Genomic DNA, 18,218 nt, shown 5'->3' on the forward strand with positions numbered 1-18,218 from the left:
ATAAATTTAAAAATAATATATATATATATATATATATATATTTATTTATTTATTTATTTATATGAATGTATGACCCTCTTATCAATTTATATGCTAAAGTAAAATAAAATATAAAGAAATGAAATAATAATGTAAGTTCATTCATTTATATATTAACATTTAAAATTTCTTAAAAATAGATAAAAATTAAGTGATCAAAATTTAAACGGTACAAAAATATAAAATTAAGGGAATCAATATATAATTTTATGTGTACATGAAATAGTGTAAAAAGAAAAAAAAAAAAAAAAAAAAAAAATATATATATATAAATTCATATCAATTACACAGCTATTATATTTATACATATTTTGTGAAAGAAAAATAAAAAAAATAATAATATGGCAATTTTAAAAAATTTGAATCTTTTAAATAAATAAATAAATATATATATATATATTTATATTTAATCTTCCATTTAAGTGGTAATTATATCATGTACATTTGTTAAAATATAATAACAGAATAATAGGAAGGTGTATTCTTTATTTGATTATATATAATCCATAATATATATATATATATATATATATATATATATATATATATATTAATTAATTAATTTATTTATTTTATTTTTTGAAAAGTGAAAATATGAAGGACATAAAACAGGCAGATGTAAAACATTATCTAGAAACTTATTACACAGATAACAGTATAGGGGATGATTTGAAAGAGGCCTTTGATTATATTGAAAGAAATAAACATAAGAACAATTTCCATAAATTATTTGAAGATTATTTAGAAGATTATAATAAGAAGTTATTAAAAAATGGTACCTTGTTAAGAGATCATGTAGTTTATGAATATGAAAGAGTAAAACAATATAATAGTGAATTAATTGAAACCGAAGGAAGAAATTGTAATAATAAATATCATTATTATATTAATTATGTGAATAGTATAAATGAGAATTATAAATTTTTAGGTCTTGACACCAATGTAATATGTGATTGTATAAATAAGAAGATATCATTATTTTTAGAATTATTTTTAATATATTCTAAGAAATTAAATTTAAATATAGAAATTGAACCAATATTAAATATGAGTGAAGATGAATCTTATATATTTGGGCGTATATATACAGAAAATGATATGAATATAAGTGAATCTAATATAATATTAGAAGGGAATATGAAATGGAATAATGGTGATAAAGCTCAATTATTAAATTTGACTGATATGAGAAATATATGTTTTTTTTTAGGTCAAATATTAGCTATAAAAGGTAAAAAAGAAATTAATCAATTTAGTATAAAATATTATGTTAGTAATGTATATGCTGGATTACCAACACATTTAAAAGTACAGATAGATAAAGAATTTGTATTAAAACATTTTAATACAAAAGAAATAGAAGAAGATAGTAAAATACATGAAAATATATTACATTTATATAATAATGAAAATATTCATATAATGATATGTAATGGATATATATATAATGATAATAATTATAGTGAACATTTAGATAATTTCTTAAAAGTTGTAAATGAAAAACTACCTCATGTTGTATTAATTTTTGGACCTTTTTTATATATTCGTAATTTTAGTGAAACTATTCAAAAAATTGGTGATATTAATATTATTTATGAAAATTTATTCAAAAAAATAACTAAATTTGCAAAAAATGAAATTTTAGAAAAAACACATTTTTTTATAATACCATCCATATATGATTCCATAAATATATATCCATTACCTCAACCACCTTTTTATTATGAAAATAGTAATTTCAATTCACCTAATGTTCATTTTTTATCAAACCCTTCTTATATATATATAAATGAATTAAAAATTGCTTTAACATCATGTGATATTGTATATAATTTAACAAGAAATTTATTATGTAGACCTAGTGAACTCAAATTGTTTTATTTATTTGAACAAATCTTAAGACAGTTATCTTTATTCCCTTCATATCCATCTGAATATAATATTGAAATAACTAAATTCAAAAATCTTCTATTTCAACCTAATAGATTACCTGATCTTTTTATATATCCATCCTTTACAAATGAAAAATCGTATATAAAAGAAGTGCACAAAAAATTATTTATATGTCCTTATTCAATTGATGTTAATAAAGCTCAGCCAGGTAATTTTTTTTCAAATATTTACATACTTCCACCTAGCCAGACAAATGAATTATCAAAGCGGGTCATTTTGGAAAATGTTTTTATCTGTAACAATAAAATCAATACTATTTAAAAATTTTTTTTTTTTTTTTTTTTTTTAAATTCTTTTTTCTATGATCTATATCCTGAATAAAATTACGTATTATCATATAAGTATGATAATACATATTTCGTGATTTATATAATATATTTTAAAATATTTCAACAATATTTTATTGTTTTATTTTATATAATTTTTTTTTTTTTTAACATTTAACTTAACCATTTGAAAAAAAAAAAAAAAAAAAAAAAAGAAAAAACCACATTAATTTATGACAATTATATAATGTAATAATGTTTTAAATTTTGTTATTCCATTGAATAATATATATTATATATATATTATGCTACATGTAATGAATCCTGTATTATTTTTATGACTTCTACAAAATGTATTTATTTATATACCCTATAATATATTATATATAATATATATTTATAAAGCAATTGATGTTTTATTTTTTTTTTATTCACTAACATATTTAATGCGATAAAAAAAATAAAAATAAAAATAAATTTTCTCTTTTATAATATTTTTAATTAATGAAATAATGAACAGTTAACGAATAAATAAATTATAATATATATATATATATATATATATATATATCTATTTATTTATTTATTTATTTATTTTTATATTTTTATATTTATGAATTTTTTTTATTTATCATTATTTAAAATTTGATCCTTTTAACAAATAATGAGCAATAGATATAATCATGATGAATATAGCTTGAGAAGAAGTATCAATAATACGCTTAGAAGTAAATCAAGTTTTTTAAATAATCGTGTGGAAAATAATCAAAATATTACTTTGAAAAAATTTGTGCCAAATATAGATAATTTGAAAAATGAAAATAATATAAGAAAAAATGACAACGATAATAAAATTGAAGAAGATGAAGAAGGTTTAAATAGCAAACGTCTTGAGCAGCTAATAAAAAAAACGATTAATATAGATTTAGAAAATGAAGGTATAACTAGAAAATCTACAAACAAAAATAAATATAATAATAAAGAATATCCTTCTCATGCTATCGACCCAGTGACATTAAATAATAATGTAAATTTATTAAATATAGAAGCATTAAATATATGTAAAGAAGAAAGTATAGAAAAAAAAAACAAAGTTAAAACATCCATTGATATTTATGAATTAAATAATATAAGTAAAAATATTTTCTATAATAAAAAATGTGCATCTGGTGATGTGCACTTTTTACCATTAACATTACCATTCTTTAATAAAAATGAGAAACAGAAAAAGATAAGAAAACTACTTCTAGAAAAGGAACCTTTTTTTTTTTCTATTCAATTACCAAATATGTTACCTGCTCTTTTATCAAAAGAAGAGGAAGAACAAAATGTTCAACAGACAAAAAATGATACAAAACAAAATGATCAAACAGATAATAATGATAAAAATGATAAAAAGAAAAAAAGTATTATTAATAAACCATTTAAAAAGGATTCTTATCAACTTAGCAATATTCATACTATACCAAATGGAAAATTTGCAAAACTAATTATTTATAAAAATAAAAAAATTAAAATGAAAATTAATGATATATTATTTGATATTAATGAAGGATCTGCTTGTACCTTTTCTCAAGAAATTGGATGTTTTATAAAAGAAAATTCAGAATTTATTTTTTTAGGGAATTGTGATTATAAGTTAGTAGCAACACCAAATATTGAAAGGATAATACATAAGAAGTAATATTTATATAAATCATATATATGATTTTTATTTTTTTATGTTACATATTAATATGTACACATTTTTTTTGTATATATAAAAACATTATGTTTGGTTTAACACATATATATATATATATATATATATTTTATTTTTTATTATTATTGTTTTTAATATATTATATGTGGATATCAAAAATATTTTATTAAGAACATTTTTTTATATAAATAATATAATATGTGGAAAAACCTTTAATTAAAAAAAATAAATAATATTATATATATATATATATATGTGTAAAACTTATTTAATTTTTACATATAAAATAATGGCAATAACTTGAATTATTTTGTGGAATATAATAATATATTATATAACTTTAGTTGTATTTTTTTTTTTTTATATAGTCACGAACAAATTTTTATTTATGCGTAATTTATTTTATTTATTTATTTATTTATTTATTTTTTTTTTTTTTTTCATTACTTATTTTTATATTTCCAAATAGGTCATTTTTAATTTATTAATAGTATATTATTTAAAATAAGATTAATAAATGTTTATATATAAATATATGTAAATTTTATTGTACCTTAAAATATATATAGGTATCATCTACTTTTTACGAATATATTTTTATTTTGAATAAGAATTAATAAGCATATTTTAAAAATTTCCTTATTGTTATTAATACTTATTATGTTATATTATTTTATTATTATTTTATTTCATTATTGGGTTATCTTTAGAAAGTTCACTTAATAAATCTTAGTTTTTATTATAATAGGAATGTCTTTAATTTTCCTTATGCAAAAAAAGTGTTATAAATATATATATGTATATATCCTTATTTAATATATATATATATATATATATATATATATATATATATAAGATTAATATTTATTTCATGTCCTTCTTTGCATGCGCAATACTGTTATTTCTTTATAATTTAATAAAATAGTTCACACGAATATTTTTAATATTTTAAAACAAATATAATATATATTATGATTATGTATTATTTATTTACAAAATAAGTAAAATAAAAATATTTAAAAGGAAATTAATCTATGGAATATATTATATATATAAAAACAAAAATATTATAAAGAAATACTAAAACAAAAAATTAAAAGAATGATACTATATATAATAAAATGTTAAAAAAATATAAGGATAAATATAAATACAAATATAATATGTATAGTAATAATTTATATATTGTTATATAACATATATATATATATATAGGAACTATATGAGCATTATATTAGCATAAAGATATCTTCAATTTAGTAATATGAATTTTCAGATTAATTCTTTGAACATTTTTTATTTTATTATTTAAAATTTTTTTTTTTTTTCCCTTTTTCAGAAATATAGTTTTCTATAAAATATTTTTATATATTCCAATACATATATTATATATATATATATATATATTAATATATTTATATTATATATGTATATATTTTTGTTGTTTTTATATAATTATATTTTTTTTTGGTATACGTCAAATGCAAGTATATATATCAAAATGAGTGACCTGAATGAAAATAACGAATTGGACATAGACGACCGATTAAAGTCAATGGAACATTTGGTTTGTAAAGATGAGAAAGAAATAATGAAAGTCAATGAAATTATAGAAGAAGCTTCAAATGTGTTATATAACTTTTCTATAAAACAGGATGATTATTACAAATATAGTACGATTGATGAAAACTCGCATTTGTATTTTAAGAAAGTTAATAACACTGATGTTGGGAAAATTGATTTACTCTTTCAGGATCCATCAAAAGTAGACATATAAAAAAAAAAATAATATTTTATTTAAAAAAATGTAATATGTAATAATTTGGTACATACATATATATATATATATATATATATATTTATATATTTTGTATTATATTATTATTGGGAAAAAAAAGTAGACAAATTTTTATTATCAACATATATGATATATATATTAATGACGCCTTTATATTTATCATTCTTATCATAAATAAAATATATAATTTTGTATCATTTTTTTTAATTTATGTTAGTTTGAAAAAATTATACAAACTATTTGGGACGAAAATGGCACAAGAAAATTTGATCCATATTTTATAGAAGGTTTTAAAGAATATAAAATATAAATATATATATATATATATATATATATATATATGTAATAATATGATATATTAATGATATATTATATATATATATATATATATATATATTATGACGTATTTGTAATTTTTTACTAAGGCAAGATATTACGCATATATGACAAGGACACAATTTTGGTGAGACAAAGTTATAAAGGAACTTTAGGAAAAGAAGGAAGATATTTTTATATTGTAGCCCAAAAAAAGAAGGTAGAATAAATAATTTATGTTATTATTTTATTTTATTTTTTTTTATTCTGATATAATATACATGATAATTTTATTTATCATATAGTTTATATAATTTGTATGATATATATATATATATATATATATGTGTATTTTTTTATTTTTTATTTTTTATTTTGTAGCTAAATGATAATACATATCTGATAACTTGTGTGTCCTTAAATATAAATGATAATAATGAAAAGTGCACAAGTAATTTTATCAATCCATTTATACATAGCGCTAATTCGTTTACCCTCAACATTGAATGCGATGAAAATATTAAGAATTCGTCATTAAAAAGGATGTATATTAATTTATCTGGTTATCATATTAAACGAGAAGATAATTGCATAAAATTTACTTATGTATCATCTGTAAGTCGATAATTATATAAAATTTGTATGTTCAAAATTTTTCCTTTTTTTTTTTTTCTTTTAAATTTCATTTTTATTTATTTGGTTCATTATATAGATATACATAATAAATATAATAAAAATTTAATGGATTATTTTTTTTTTTTGTATTATTTTTTTTATAGATTGAATTAGATACGTCTCCTTTGATTCCCCAGTTTATTATAAGAAAAGTGAAAGCCAAGAAAATGTTGCAGTTAAATACTTTAAGACAAAGTCTTTGATAAATCAATACAACATATGATACATTAATGAATAAATGAATATATATATATATATATATATATATATATATATGATATAATTATTCATTTGAATATAAAATTTTATATTTTTTTTCTTCATTATTTACTTTTAATATAAATGGGAATACATATATATATATATATATATATATATTTATAAAATTCCTAAAACCAAATGTATGTGCTAAATATATCATTATGATATTTATGATAATATTTGGTACATATACTTTTTTTTTCTTCCTTTAGAGTTATATACAACTTGAATTTATATATTTATATTATTATAAACATATTATATATATATATATATATTTGTCATATGACGTTTTTATGGAAAAAGGTCTTTTTTCAAAAATGATACAAAAACAGTTTTTTTTTTTTTTTTTTTTTAAATGACAATTATAATATATACATATTAATACATATATATATATATATATATATAATTGTTATAATTTTAATAAAACAGAAAAAAAAAAAAAAATTAGAAACATTTATTGCATATATTAATACAATGCTATAATATCATCTCATTGTGATATTATTAAAAAAAAATACTATTTACTATAGATATAATAAACAGATTATTATGGATATTAAATATTTGATAAACAAAATTTTATTTTCCTTCTAATGATAATTAATCAAGCTTGTATAATTATTAAAATCCTCTATATTATTATTATCATTATTATTTGATAAGGTATAATTAGGGATGGGATTTTTAGAGTATATTTTTTTCTTGAATTTATCAAATTTGAGATTAAAGAAATTCTGAAAAAAAAAAAAATAAAATAATATAAAATAAAATAAAATAATATAAAAAATATAATTTTTTTTTTATATACAATATAAATTATATTTATAATTTAGACAATATACATACATATATATATTATATATATTATTATATTATTACATCAAATATTAGATTCTTGAAATATAAGGTAGGTATGATTAACATAGCCATTCCTAAAATGTGTTTCCAAGTTTTATTACTTTTCTTTATAATCATATTGTAAAATTTTATAATTTCAACTGTAATAAAATAAATATTATATTAAATAAATATCCTTTATATATTTCTTTTTCTGTTTATTTCTTTTATATTTATTTTTCCCTTTATATTGGTTATACATATAATATATTTTATATATATAACCTAAAAAACAAATAAGAAAACCTGTTTGACTTATTTATTTTCTTTTCTTAAATATTATTTTTAATAATTATTATCATATTGTAAATGTAAGAAAAGAATTATCCATAATGTATATTTTTTTTTTTTTTGAAAAAATAAATTGAAATTTAATATGATCTAACATAATATAATATATAAAAAAATATGTGTACTTATTATACAATAACAAAAAATAATTATATATATATATATAATAATATATGTATATATAATCTATAAGCAATCTAATAAAAAAACTATTCAATATAGTTAGGTATATAATATATATATATATATATATATATATATATAATATTTAGTTAATAAAAAATATGTTTTAATAATAAATTTGAAAATATATACAGAAAAATATTTTAAGTTCCCTTGATTATTATATATATAAATATTTTCATTTCTTAATTAAAAAAAAAAAAAAAAAAAGATATTATTTTATATTATATTTATATTAATATATCAAAGTAATATATTTAATTAATTAAAATGTCAATTTAACATTTATCTTGAATTTTCAAATATATATTATATATTTACATATTTCTCATTTTAATTTCAAGATTTGTTATTATTATGTTTTATTTGTTTTATTCCCCATTTTCTTTTCTTTTTTTTTTTTTTTTTTTTTGTTTATATATATTTAAATATTTATAAAGAATTTATATAAATTTATAGAAGTTCCCTTAATATTTATGAATAATAATTATACATATATATATATATATATATATATATATATATATATATATGTAGTTATAATGTTTTAGTAATATATATATATTTTTTTAATTTTGTTTCTTTCTTAATTTATGTATTTGTTTATTTTTTTCTATAAATGGAAAATAAAGTGATAAAAATTTAAAAAAAAAAAAAAAAAAATATGAATTATCCAGAAGATACAACACATATGAAAAAGTGGTTTTTCAAAAGTAAAAATGAAATTGATAATATTTGTATAAAAAAATACAATGATTTTAAAGAAGAGTTTAAAGATTATAATATAAAAATACCTAAATATAACGATGTAGAAAAGACTAAAGTATATTTTTGTTATCAATTGATTCATTTTTGTGAAATAAAAATGCTAAGGCCACATATTGTAGAATGTGCAATAATATTATATAATCGATTTTATTTAAAAGAAATAATATTAGAATATGATCCACGTATATTAATATTTACATGTATAGTGTTAGCTATAAAAATTGAAGGATATGGCCGTTTATATAAAATAAATGAATTTTTTAATGATATTGATATAAATTTAGATAAAGTATTAGAACATGAAAATATTGTTTGTTCTTCTTTAAATTTTGAATTAAATTTTTTATATACAAAAGAATGTATTTATTATTTAAAAAGTCAACTTGAAAAATATATTAGTAAAAATATTATTAAAACAGACAAAATTGATAATTCCTTGGAAAGTATTTGTAATACTATTTGTTTTAATACTTCAAAAGATTGTATAAAATTAATTGAAAACTTTTATACCACTTTTATATATACACCTTCACAAATAGCTTTATATTGTTTTACTAATAATATTAAAAAGAATTTAACTATAGCAAATTCAGATATGTTTATCTTAGAATTTATTACAAACAATAATCAAATACTCTTTCAAAAAATGAAAAATAAAATAATTGAAATGGATCAAATTTATACAAGCCATATAGAATTAAGAAATACATTTGATGATGAACATACAACTAGACAAATAGGTGAGACATTAGATATGTGTATTGATATATATGATATGTTAAAAAAGAAAAAAAGTTCAAAGAAATCAAAAAAGAAAAAACTGGATAATAAGGAAGATACTGCTACTGAACCTAGTAAGAAAGTACAAGTATCATAAAAAAAAAAAAAAAAAAATAATAAATAAATATAAGAATTATATATATTTTTGCATAATATAATATTTTAATTTTATTTTTTAATTAATGCTGCATAATTATATTTTTGAACACTTCATAAAATATGATATACTTTTATACATATAAATATATAAATATATATATAAAATAGGAGAAAATTCCCTTTTTTTTTTCCCCCCCCCCTTTTGATGAATTTATATATATATATATATTTAAATATACATATATAAATATCCTTACATGTCTTCATTATTAATATTTAATTTAATTTAATTTTAAGATATTTTTTTGTGATTTTGTAAAAAATTAATAACATAAAAATGAATATATAAACACTAATATATATTATAAATGTAGTAATATATTTATTGAAATAAACACCAAAAAAAAAAAAAAAATAAATAATAAAATAAATAATATATTTATATGTAACATAATTGGACATGTAATTTTATACATAATATATTTTGTATCACAAACAATTTTAATAATAATTATTTTATTTTATGTATTACTATTCTGAATTTCATTTATATATGAAAAAGGAGCAACTAAAAAATTTGATCTATATTTCATCTTCATATTTAAAAATCTTAAGACATAAGTATTACTATGAAAAAATTCATTCAAATCCTTTATACTTTGACTATTCGAATAAAAAGTAATACAATAAAATCTTCCAAAATGAAAAGTACCCACTTTCGGTTTCTTTATACAAAAAGCAAACTTTCTCCAGCCTAAATCATTTATACTTATTACATTTCCATTGTGCTTATTTATTATATAGTTAAAATTTTTCATCAAATTTCTTACATCGTCTTTTTTTATATGCTTATTTAAAGATATATAGGATTCGTATAAGACCATTTTTTTTTTTTTTTTTGTGTTTACACTCTGATTTTATTCCTCATTAAGAAATCGACTGATCAGTAATATAGATATTTATATAAAAAAAAAAAAAAAAAAAAAAAAGTTTTACTATATATGTGGAAAACAATAATTTTCTTATAAATTCCAGAGGAATTATATTATGCAAAAGTTTTTCAAAATAATAAAATATAAATATATTAAAAAAATAACTAAATTGGGATACACAATTGAATATTAATTAAGTGTATTATTAAGTTGAAAAAAAAAAAAAAAAAAAAAGAAAGAAAAAAAATGTGACAAATATATATAGTATATATATAAATAATAAATATTAAAACCTTTAAAAATAAGAAATTATAACAAGGAAATATAAAATCATATAAATATTCAACAAAATTTAAATTACAAAAAAATAAAAACTAAAAGAGATATATGTAAATAAAAAAAAAAAAAAAAAAAAAAAAGTGACAAATATATAAATTCATATTTATGTGTATAAAGTAATTATATATTAAAACACAAAATTGTGTAATATATGTATAGATTCTTTTTTTCTTATATATATATATAATTAGGTAAATATTAAAAAATATTATAATTAAGAATATATATATTCTGGTAAAAAAAATATACTTTATTTATTTATTTTTTTTATATATATATATAAATAAAAATATTATAACTACTAATATTTTTGCCAATTTCAAACAAAAAAAAAAAAAAAACAGAAAAATGATATGGATATAGAAAGAAATGGTTCCTAATTATTTTTATTTCGAATCAGATGCTGACTGTAAATAAGAATAAAAATAAAATGAGTGTAAAATTAAGAAAATTAATCATATCATATCATATCATATCATATCATATCATATCATCATTTTTTTTTTTTTTTTTTTTTTTTTTCTTTATGAGCTTACATGAAATGGTTGCAATGTGACTTCTTCTATATTTATTAATTGTTTAATGAAATATTCCGCACTAACATATTTTGTTTTTTTATTTTCACAAACAAAATCAATGAGGTTTCTGATTTTTCCATGTGGCCATTTTAAATTTAACTACAATAGAAAAAAAAATAAGAAAATATGAATGAATTAATAATGAATATATTATATAAAAAAAATATAGTAATATATAGAGCTCTGTAAATGAAAAAAAAAAAAAAAAAATAAATAAATAAATGAATTATATATTCTGCTTACTTCTGTTAGTATTTTTTTTAAACTATTGACATCAATGGAAGATAACGATTTCCAAGGTATGCCATATACTTCTTCGAACAGGGACTATATTTAAAAAGGGAAAAATATATGTACAGGATATGCATTTTTTTTTTTTTTTTAATATTATAGTATATTATATTCTTTATTATTATTATTATTATTATTCTTGTTTTTGTTTTACCTGAACAGCATTTATGTCCAAAAGCTCTACCAAAATTTGTTTCACAATAATAATGAGAACAAAGAATTCTTCTTGATTTAAACCGTTTTTATTATTTCTATCAAATACCTCCAAAAATTCCTAAAAATATAAAATAAATTAGTATATATATAAATATATATATATATATATATATATATATATATATTATATTGTGTTTATGTGTAAAACGAAAATACAAAATTAATGTTGATAAAAGAGAAATGGTATATAATATATTTATATATATATATTACCCTAATATCATGTTCAGATGTTAAGTTAATTCCTTGTGATTTTAGAAATTTCAATATTTTTGATGAATCAATAATTCCTCTATTTTCTTCATCTAAACCTATCCAAATACTAAACATTTTCTCTTGTATATTGGATGGAACTGTACTTGATTTTATTAAGAGTTGTCTCCAAAATATTTCTCCTCCTTCTTTTAATGCATGTAAAGTTGACTATAAAATGGAAAAAGATAAATTTAAAATATAAGTTCATAAATATATATATATATATATATATATATATCTTCTTACCTTAATTTTTATGGCATCAATAAATTCTGATATTCTCTTTATATTATCTGATCTTTCATATTCCCAAACCTAAAAAATGCAAATATAAATATAAATATATATATATATATATATATATGTTGTTCTCCATTTTGTGTTATATAAAATTATATATTTTTTTTTTTTTTACCTGCTCCAATAACTTGGTATCTATTAAATAACCCGTTTTAGTAACCATAACATTATAATAAATTATATATTTTAATATGAAGAAAAAGACTAATATACACACACATATGGACAAGCTGCCATAACTATATAGTTGAAACCATGTTATGTTATCTACTCTTAATAAAAATATCCAGCAAGATAATATAATTAAAAAGCAAAAACACAGGGTCTGATAAATGAAAAAAAATAAAAATAAAAGATAAAAGATAAAAAAGAAATACATACATAAATATTTATATATATATAATATTTTCATTTTATTACTTGGAATATAAAATTAATCAAAGATGGCCCATTACCCCACAAAAGGAATAATTGTTCATGTTTGTTTGGGAATGTTGTTTTGTAGAAAAAATAATTTAATGCGGAGGGATATACAGACTATAAAAAAAAATAATAAGAGAACAAAAAAAAAATGTGTGTAATATAAATTATAATATTTACACCAACTTAATAAATAGTATATACTGATTTATATATATTTTAAGCATTTCTTACCTCTTGCTTTAATAATTTATAATATGGAGTAACGTCTCTTTTATTCTTATCACATGTCTCAATATGATATTTATTTAATAAATATTTTGATATGTCCCTAGGTAACAACTTCGTATCAATTCGGTACAACTAAAAAGAAGAATAAAAAAAAAAAAAAAAAAAAAAAAAAAATTAATTTGAAAATAGTAAATAAATCGTTATTAGATATATATATAGCAAATATTATATATGTATTCCTTTTATTTTCTTACATAAACAAAAAGAGATATAAGTCCTATGATACATATAAGTGATAATACATTTAAAAATATAACTTCCGCCTTTAATCTTATATTATAAAATGGTCTACATAATAAAAAAATAAAATAATATATATATATATATATATATATTTATTTATTTATTTATATTTATGTATTTATTTTTATTTTTATTTTTTTAATTTGTCCTTGTTTCCTAATTTGTTTACCTCAAAGAAATACATACAAAAATTAAAAATAGAATTACAGCGTTTGGTATTTTAATTAGTTTCACATTATATTTCAATAATGATGCTCTCATATATTCAAAATAATAATATCCATTGGGATCTAATCCAGGTATACTTATAGCATCAACATTTTCAGAAAAGTCATATCTGTATAATATATAAATATATTAATATATATGAACATTATATTGTATGTTATATCAAAAGGAATATATATATTTATCATATATACATATATATATTTACCTGTGAGCTAAATATTTTGAATTTCTCACATTTCGAAAGAAAAAGAAATAATTTCGAAAACATTTTCTTTGAGATTCTTTCACTTCTTTTGCTACACTAGAAACATCCGAATTGTCTGATTCGGAAAACCAATTTAATATTGTTCTTGTCACAAAATGGATGCTTACTATGAAAATGGAATAACTTTGAGAAAAAAAAAAAAAGAAAAAAAAAAAGAAGTAAAATAAATTAAAATTAAAATAATTAAAAATAAATATATACATAAATATACACATATATTAATACTCTTAATAATATATATTACTATCTAATAATATAAAAAAATAACATAAAATAATCTTTCAATTTTATAATATTATTTTTTTTTTTTACCATATTAAAAAGTTCATGGATATAAATAAAATTTTCTCAAAAATGACTTCTAACAATGGTTCAACGTTATGTAGAACTCCATCTATATTTCTATGTCTTGGTAATATCTAAAAGGTAGAATATATGTATATATATATGAATATATTACCATATATTATTAAATAATATATATTTAGCATCTATTTTATTTATTTATTTTTTTATTTATTTTATTTATTTATTTTTTTATTTATTTTTTTATTTTTTTTTTTTATTTTTTTTATTATTTTTTTTTTTTTTTTTTTTATATTTTTTTTATTATTTTTTTTATTATTTGTTTTTTTTTTTTTTGACTTACGTCGTTAAAAATAACTTCATCTAGAGCTTCAGCTATGTTAGTTTGTAGTATTCCCCATATGGTAAGATTAATTATTGTTATTAGAGATATTTGTCTAAATGCTGTATTTAAAAGATCTTTTCTAAATTGATCTTTTGAATTTCTCACCTTTTTCTCAATAAAATATACAATGTTTTGTATAATTAAACTAAAGAATAGAGTAAATAATACTATAAATAAGAATACGCTGTTTTTTTTCTTTTCATAATTCCATAACATTTCTTTTGCTTTTTCATCTACACTACAGAGTTCTGGTCCGAATGATTCATAATTACAATTCTTAATAATCAATTTCTGATTTTCAAATGTTTCATGTATATTAGATTTTATTCCTAAAAATGATTTAATATTTTTAACTAGATCATCAACATCAAAAATTTCTTTAATATTATTTTTTCTTAAATATAAATTTTTATTTTTAATAGCATTGTAGACATGTTCATTTATATCATTTTGTTTATTATTTTTTTTCTCTATATCTTTTGATATGAAACTTTGTATATGATTATTATCTTCAATGTTATTATTTGAATTATTATATATTTGTTCTGATGAATTGTCATTCTTTTGATTATAAAAATTATTATTGTATTGATGATTATTTTGATTTTCATTAAATTGATTATTTGTTTGTATAATATTATTTTTTTCATTTTCTACATTATGATTTTCTTTATTCATATGTTCTTTTATATTTTGATTTATACTTTCATTATTATTATATCCGAAATAATTTTTTACCAAATCAATTTTTTTATAAAAATCAATACTATTTAGTATGTTTGTAAAATTCATATTAGTATATCCATCGTTTTTTTTTTCTTCATTATTTTTTGAATTATATGCATATTCATGTTCATTCTGATGTTCATCTTGATGTTGATGTTCATGTCCATGTCCATATTCATTTTCATATTCATTTTCATTTCCGTGTCCATACTCATGTTCATATTCATTTCCGTGTCCATACTCATGTCCATATTCATTCCCATGTTTATGATCATGTTTTCTTATAAATTTTTCATGGTGAGTATTATTAAATTGATTTTTTATTTTATCTTTATTATATAATAAATCATTTGTAGTTACATTATCTGTATATTTGTTATTAATACTTTTATTAGGTTGATAATAATTATCTTTTGGTTCCTCTTTTTTATTTATAACATTGTTCATATAGGTTTCTTCTTCTTCTTCTTTTTCTTCTCTTTCTTTTTTTTCAAAACCTTGTGGGTTATTCCCCAAAGGATAAATATTATTACCATTTTTTACAGCTTGTTGAAATTTTTTTAATTTATTTTCTTCCTTTTGCTTTTTTCTAATTGTTTTGTCAATCTTTTTTTGAAATGATAATAAACTTTTCAACTTGTCTAAGTTTGAGAAATCATCATTTCCTTCTAGCAAAATACGATAATTCAACTTTTCATGAAGCCACACCTCATTTTCTATTTTTTTTTCGTGAGACCTTAAAATTTTGTTCAAAAAATTATTCTCATTAATAACAAGTAAAGGATTATTTAAGAAAATCTAAAAAAAAAAAAAAAAAAAAAAATAAATAAATAAATATATAAATATATATATATATATATATATATATATATATTTTATTTTTATATTTTCTATCTAACACATAACAAAATTTGAAGATACAACATCAGCATATTCTAGATCCTGTTAAATAAAAAAAAAATTTGTATATATATATATTCATATTATAATTATAGTGTTTATTTTCGTTCCTAGTTTGGGATTATATAAAAATATTTTTCTAACCTTATAAATATGATTGTTGTGTTTTCTTTAAATAGTAAATTACCATTTATTTTCTATTATAACATCAATATTGTAAAATTTGACATGTTTTTTTTTTTTTTTTTTTTTTTTTTTCTATAAAAAAAGGAAACATATATAATATTTATACGGATATATAAATTTTTATCTTCTCATTAGTGTTTCTTTTCCATAAATATTATAGACTTTTTATTTTGATCTATTCAGAATATGTATTAAATATGCAACTTTATATATATATATATATATATATATGTATATATATTTATGATACCTTTTTGTTAATCCTAATGTATAATTCAAAGAAAAAAATAAAATAAAATAAAATAATAAATGAATAATAAAATAAAAATAACTAAAGTATTTAAAATCTAATAAAGCCTATAAATATTATCGACCATAAATATGATCATATTAAATAACTTTGTATCCTTTTTTATAATATCTCTCTGCTGTCTTCCTTTCTTTCTTTTTTTTATTTTTTAATTCTTTATATATATTTAAATGAATAAAGCTTTAATTATTAATTATTGTAATAATTTTAATGTCATGTATAATGTATTAAAAAAATTATAAAATTTTCGCTTTTTTATTCTTGATATAAAAATAAAATTATAGTAACGGGGGAAATAAGAAAATAATAATTCAATAATTTAATGTTATTTGTACTCTAAAGGAGTTTCATAATATGTGGTTATATTTTATATAAATATAAAAACGTAATTATGAAATTTTATGTACCGTTACAAATTGTAATATAAATATTCAACCATTATTATATGGTATTAACTAGAAAAAAAAAAAAAAAAAAAAAAAAAGACAATAATATTAAAAAAATTAAAATGATAATAAAAGAAAAATTATACAATATGTCTTTCTGATTTAAATGAATTTTATTTCATTTTATGGTATCATATTTTTTTTTTTCTTTTTTTTTTTTTTTTTTTTTTTTTTTACACACCCAAATCACATACATATAGAAGGCAACTTGGTGCACAAAAAAAATATGATAAAATAAAAAATAATAATAAAAAAACAGATGATTATAAAAATAATAAAATATATGAAAAATATAAAAATTATAAAAATTATAAAAATTATAATAATTAGTATATTATAAATATGACAATTTAAAGAATTAATCGATGATTTATAAAAAAAAAATTATGATTTAAATTTTTTCAGTTTTTTTTTTTTTTTTTTGGTGTTATTTATAATTCTTTCTTTTTGAGGATTATGTTCTTTTCTATAGTTTAGACAAAAATAGTAAGAATAAAAAGAAAGATAATACAGTATATAAAACAAATTAATTGTGTATTCTAATATTCAAAACAGTTTCATAAAA

At 17.1% G+C, this 18,218-nt stretch overlaps 7 protein-coding genes across 7 annotated transcripts; 4 read left to right on the forward strand and 3 right to left on the reverse strand.

Annotated features, from left to right (window-relative positions):
• Positions 1–633: 633 nt before the first annotated feature.
• On the forward strand, positions 634–2,253 carry PGSY75_1463300 (putative DNA polymerase alpha subunit; the record flags this gene model as incomplete). The annotated part of the gene is made up of 1 exon (XM_018788315.1): positions 634–2,253. One exon carries the CDS (start codon positions 634–636, stop codon positions 2,251–2,253), a length of 1,620 nt encoding a protein of 539 aa, XP_018639687.1.
• A 669-nt stretch (positions 2,254–2,922) lies between these two features.
• PGSY75_1463400 (putative DNA-directed RNA polymerase III subunit RPC4) lies at positions 2,923–3,942 on the forward strand (the record flags this gene model as incomplete). Its single annotated transcript, XM_018788316.1, has 1 exon — positions 2,923–3,942. One exon carries the CDS (start codon positions 2,923–2,925, stop codon positions 3,940–3,942), a length of 1,020 nt encoding a protein of 339 aa, XP_018639688.1.
• A 1,519-nt stretch (positions 3,943–5,461) lies between these two features.
• Positions 5,462–6,951, forward strand: PGSY75_1463500 (fam-a protein; the record flags this gene model as incomplete). The annotated part of the gene is made up of 5 exons (XM_018788317.1): positions 5,462–5,725; positions 5,976–6,045; positions 6,184–6,293; positions 6,455–6,688; positions 6,853–6,951. The coding sequence occupies 5 exons, from the start codon at positions 5,462–5,464 to the stop codon at positions 6,949–6,951; spliced, it is 777 nt and encodes a 258-aa protein (XP_018639689.1).
• Positions 6,952–7,605: 654 nt separating this feature from the next.
• Positions 7,606–7,990, reverse strand: PGSY75_1463600 (hypothetical protein; the record flags this gene model as incomplete). The annotated part of the gene is made up of 2 exons (XM_018788318.1): positions 7,606–7,749; positions 7,895–7,990. The coding sequence occupies 2 exons, from the start codon at positions 7,988–7,990 to the stop codon at positions 7,606–7,608; spliced, it is 240 nt and encodes a 79-aa protein (XP_018639690.1).
• Positions 7,991–9,050: 1,060 nt separating this feature from the next.
• On the forward strand, positions 9,051–10,031 carry PGSY75_1463700 (cyclin-like protein; the record flags this gene model as incomplete). The annotated part of the gene is made up of 1 exon (XM_018788319.1): positions 9,051–10,031. The coding sequence occupies one exon, from the start codon at positions 9,051–9,053 to the stop codon at positions 10,029–10,031; it is 981 nt and encodes a 326-aa protein (XP_018639691.1).
• A 523-nt stretch (positions 10,032–10,554) lies between these two features.
• PGSY75_1463800 (putative mitochondrial ribosomal protein S6-2 precursor) lies at positions 10,555–10,917 on the reverse strand (the record flags this gene model as incomplete). Its single annotated transcript, XM_018788320.1, has 1 exon — positions 10,555–10,917. One exon carries the CDS (start codon positions 10,915–10,917, stop codon positions 10,555–10,557), a length of 363 nt encoding a protein of 120 aa, XP_018639692.1.
• Positions 10,918–11,690: 773 nt separating this feature from the next.
• PGSY75_1463900 (putative membrane protein) lies at positions 11,691–16,743 on the reverse strand (the record flags this gene model as incomplete). The annotated part of the gene is made up of 15 exons (XM_018788321.1): positions 11,691–11,711; positions 11,841–11,981; positions 12,126–12,209; positions 12,328–12,447; positions 12,603–12,812; positions 12,891–12,959; positions 13,060–13,269; positions 13,365–13,481; positions 13,599–13,727; positions 13,850–13,943; positions 14,068–14,235; positions 14,335–14,517; positions 14,707–14,813; positions 15,044–16,609; positions 16,711–16,743. 15 exons carry the CDS (start codon positions 16,741–16,743, stop codon positions 11,691–11,693), a joined length of 3,252 nt encoding a protein of 1,083 aa, XP_018639693.1.
• Positions 16,744–18,218: the final 1,475 nt, after the last annotated feature.

Source organism: Plasmodium gaboni, chromosome 14 (assembly GCF_001602025.1).
Source record: "Plasmodium gaboni strain SY75 chromosome 14, whole genome shotgun sequence".
NCBI classification, from domain to species: Eukaryota; Apicomplexa; class Aconoidasida; order Haemosporida; family Plasmodiidae; genus Plasmodium; species Plasmodium gaboni.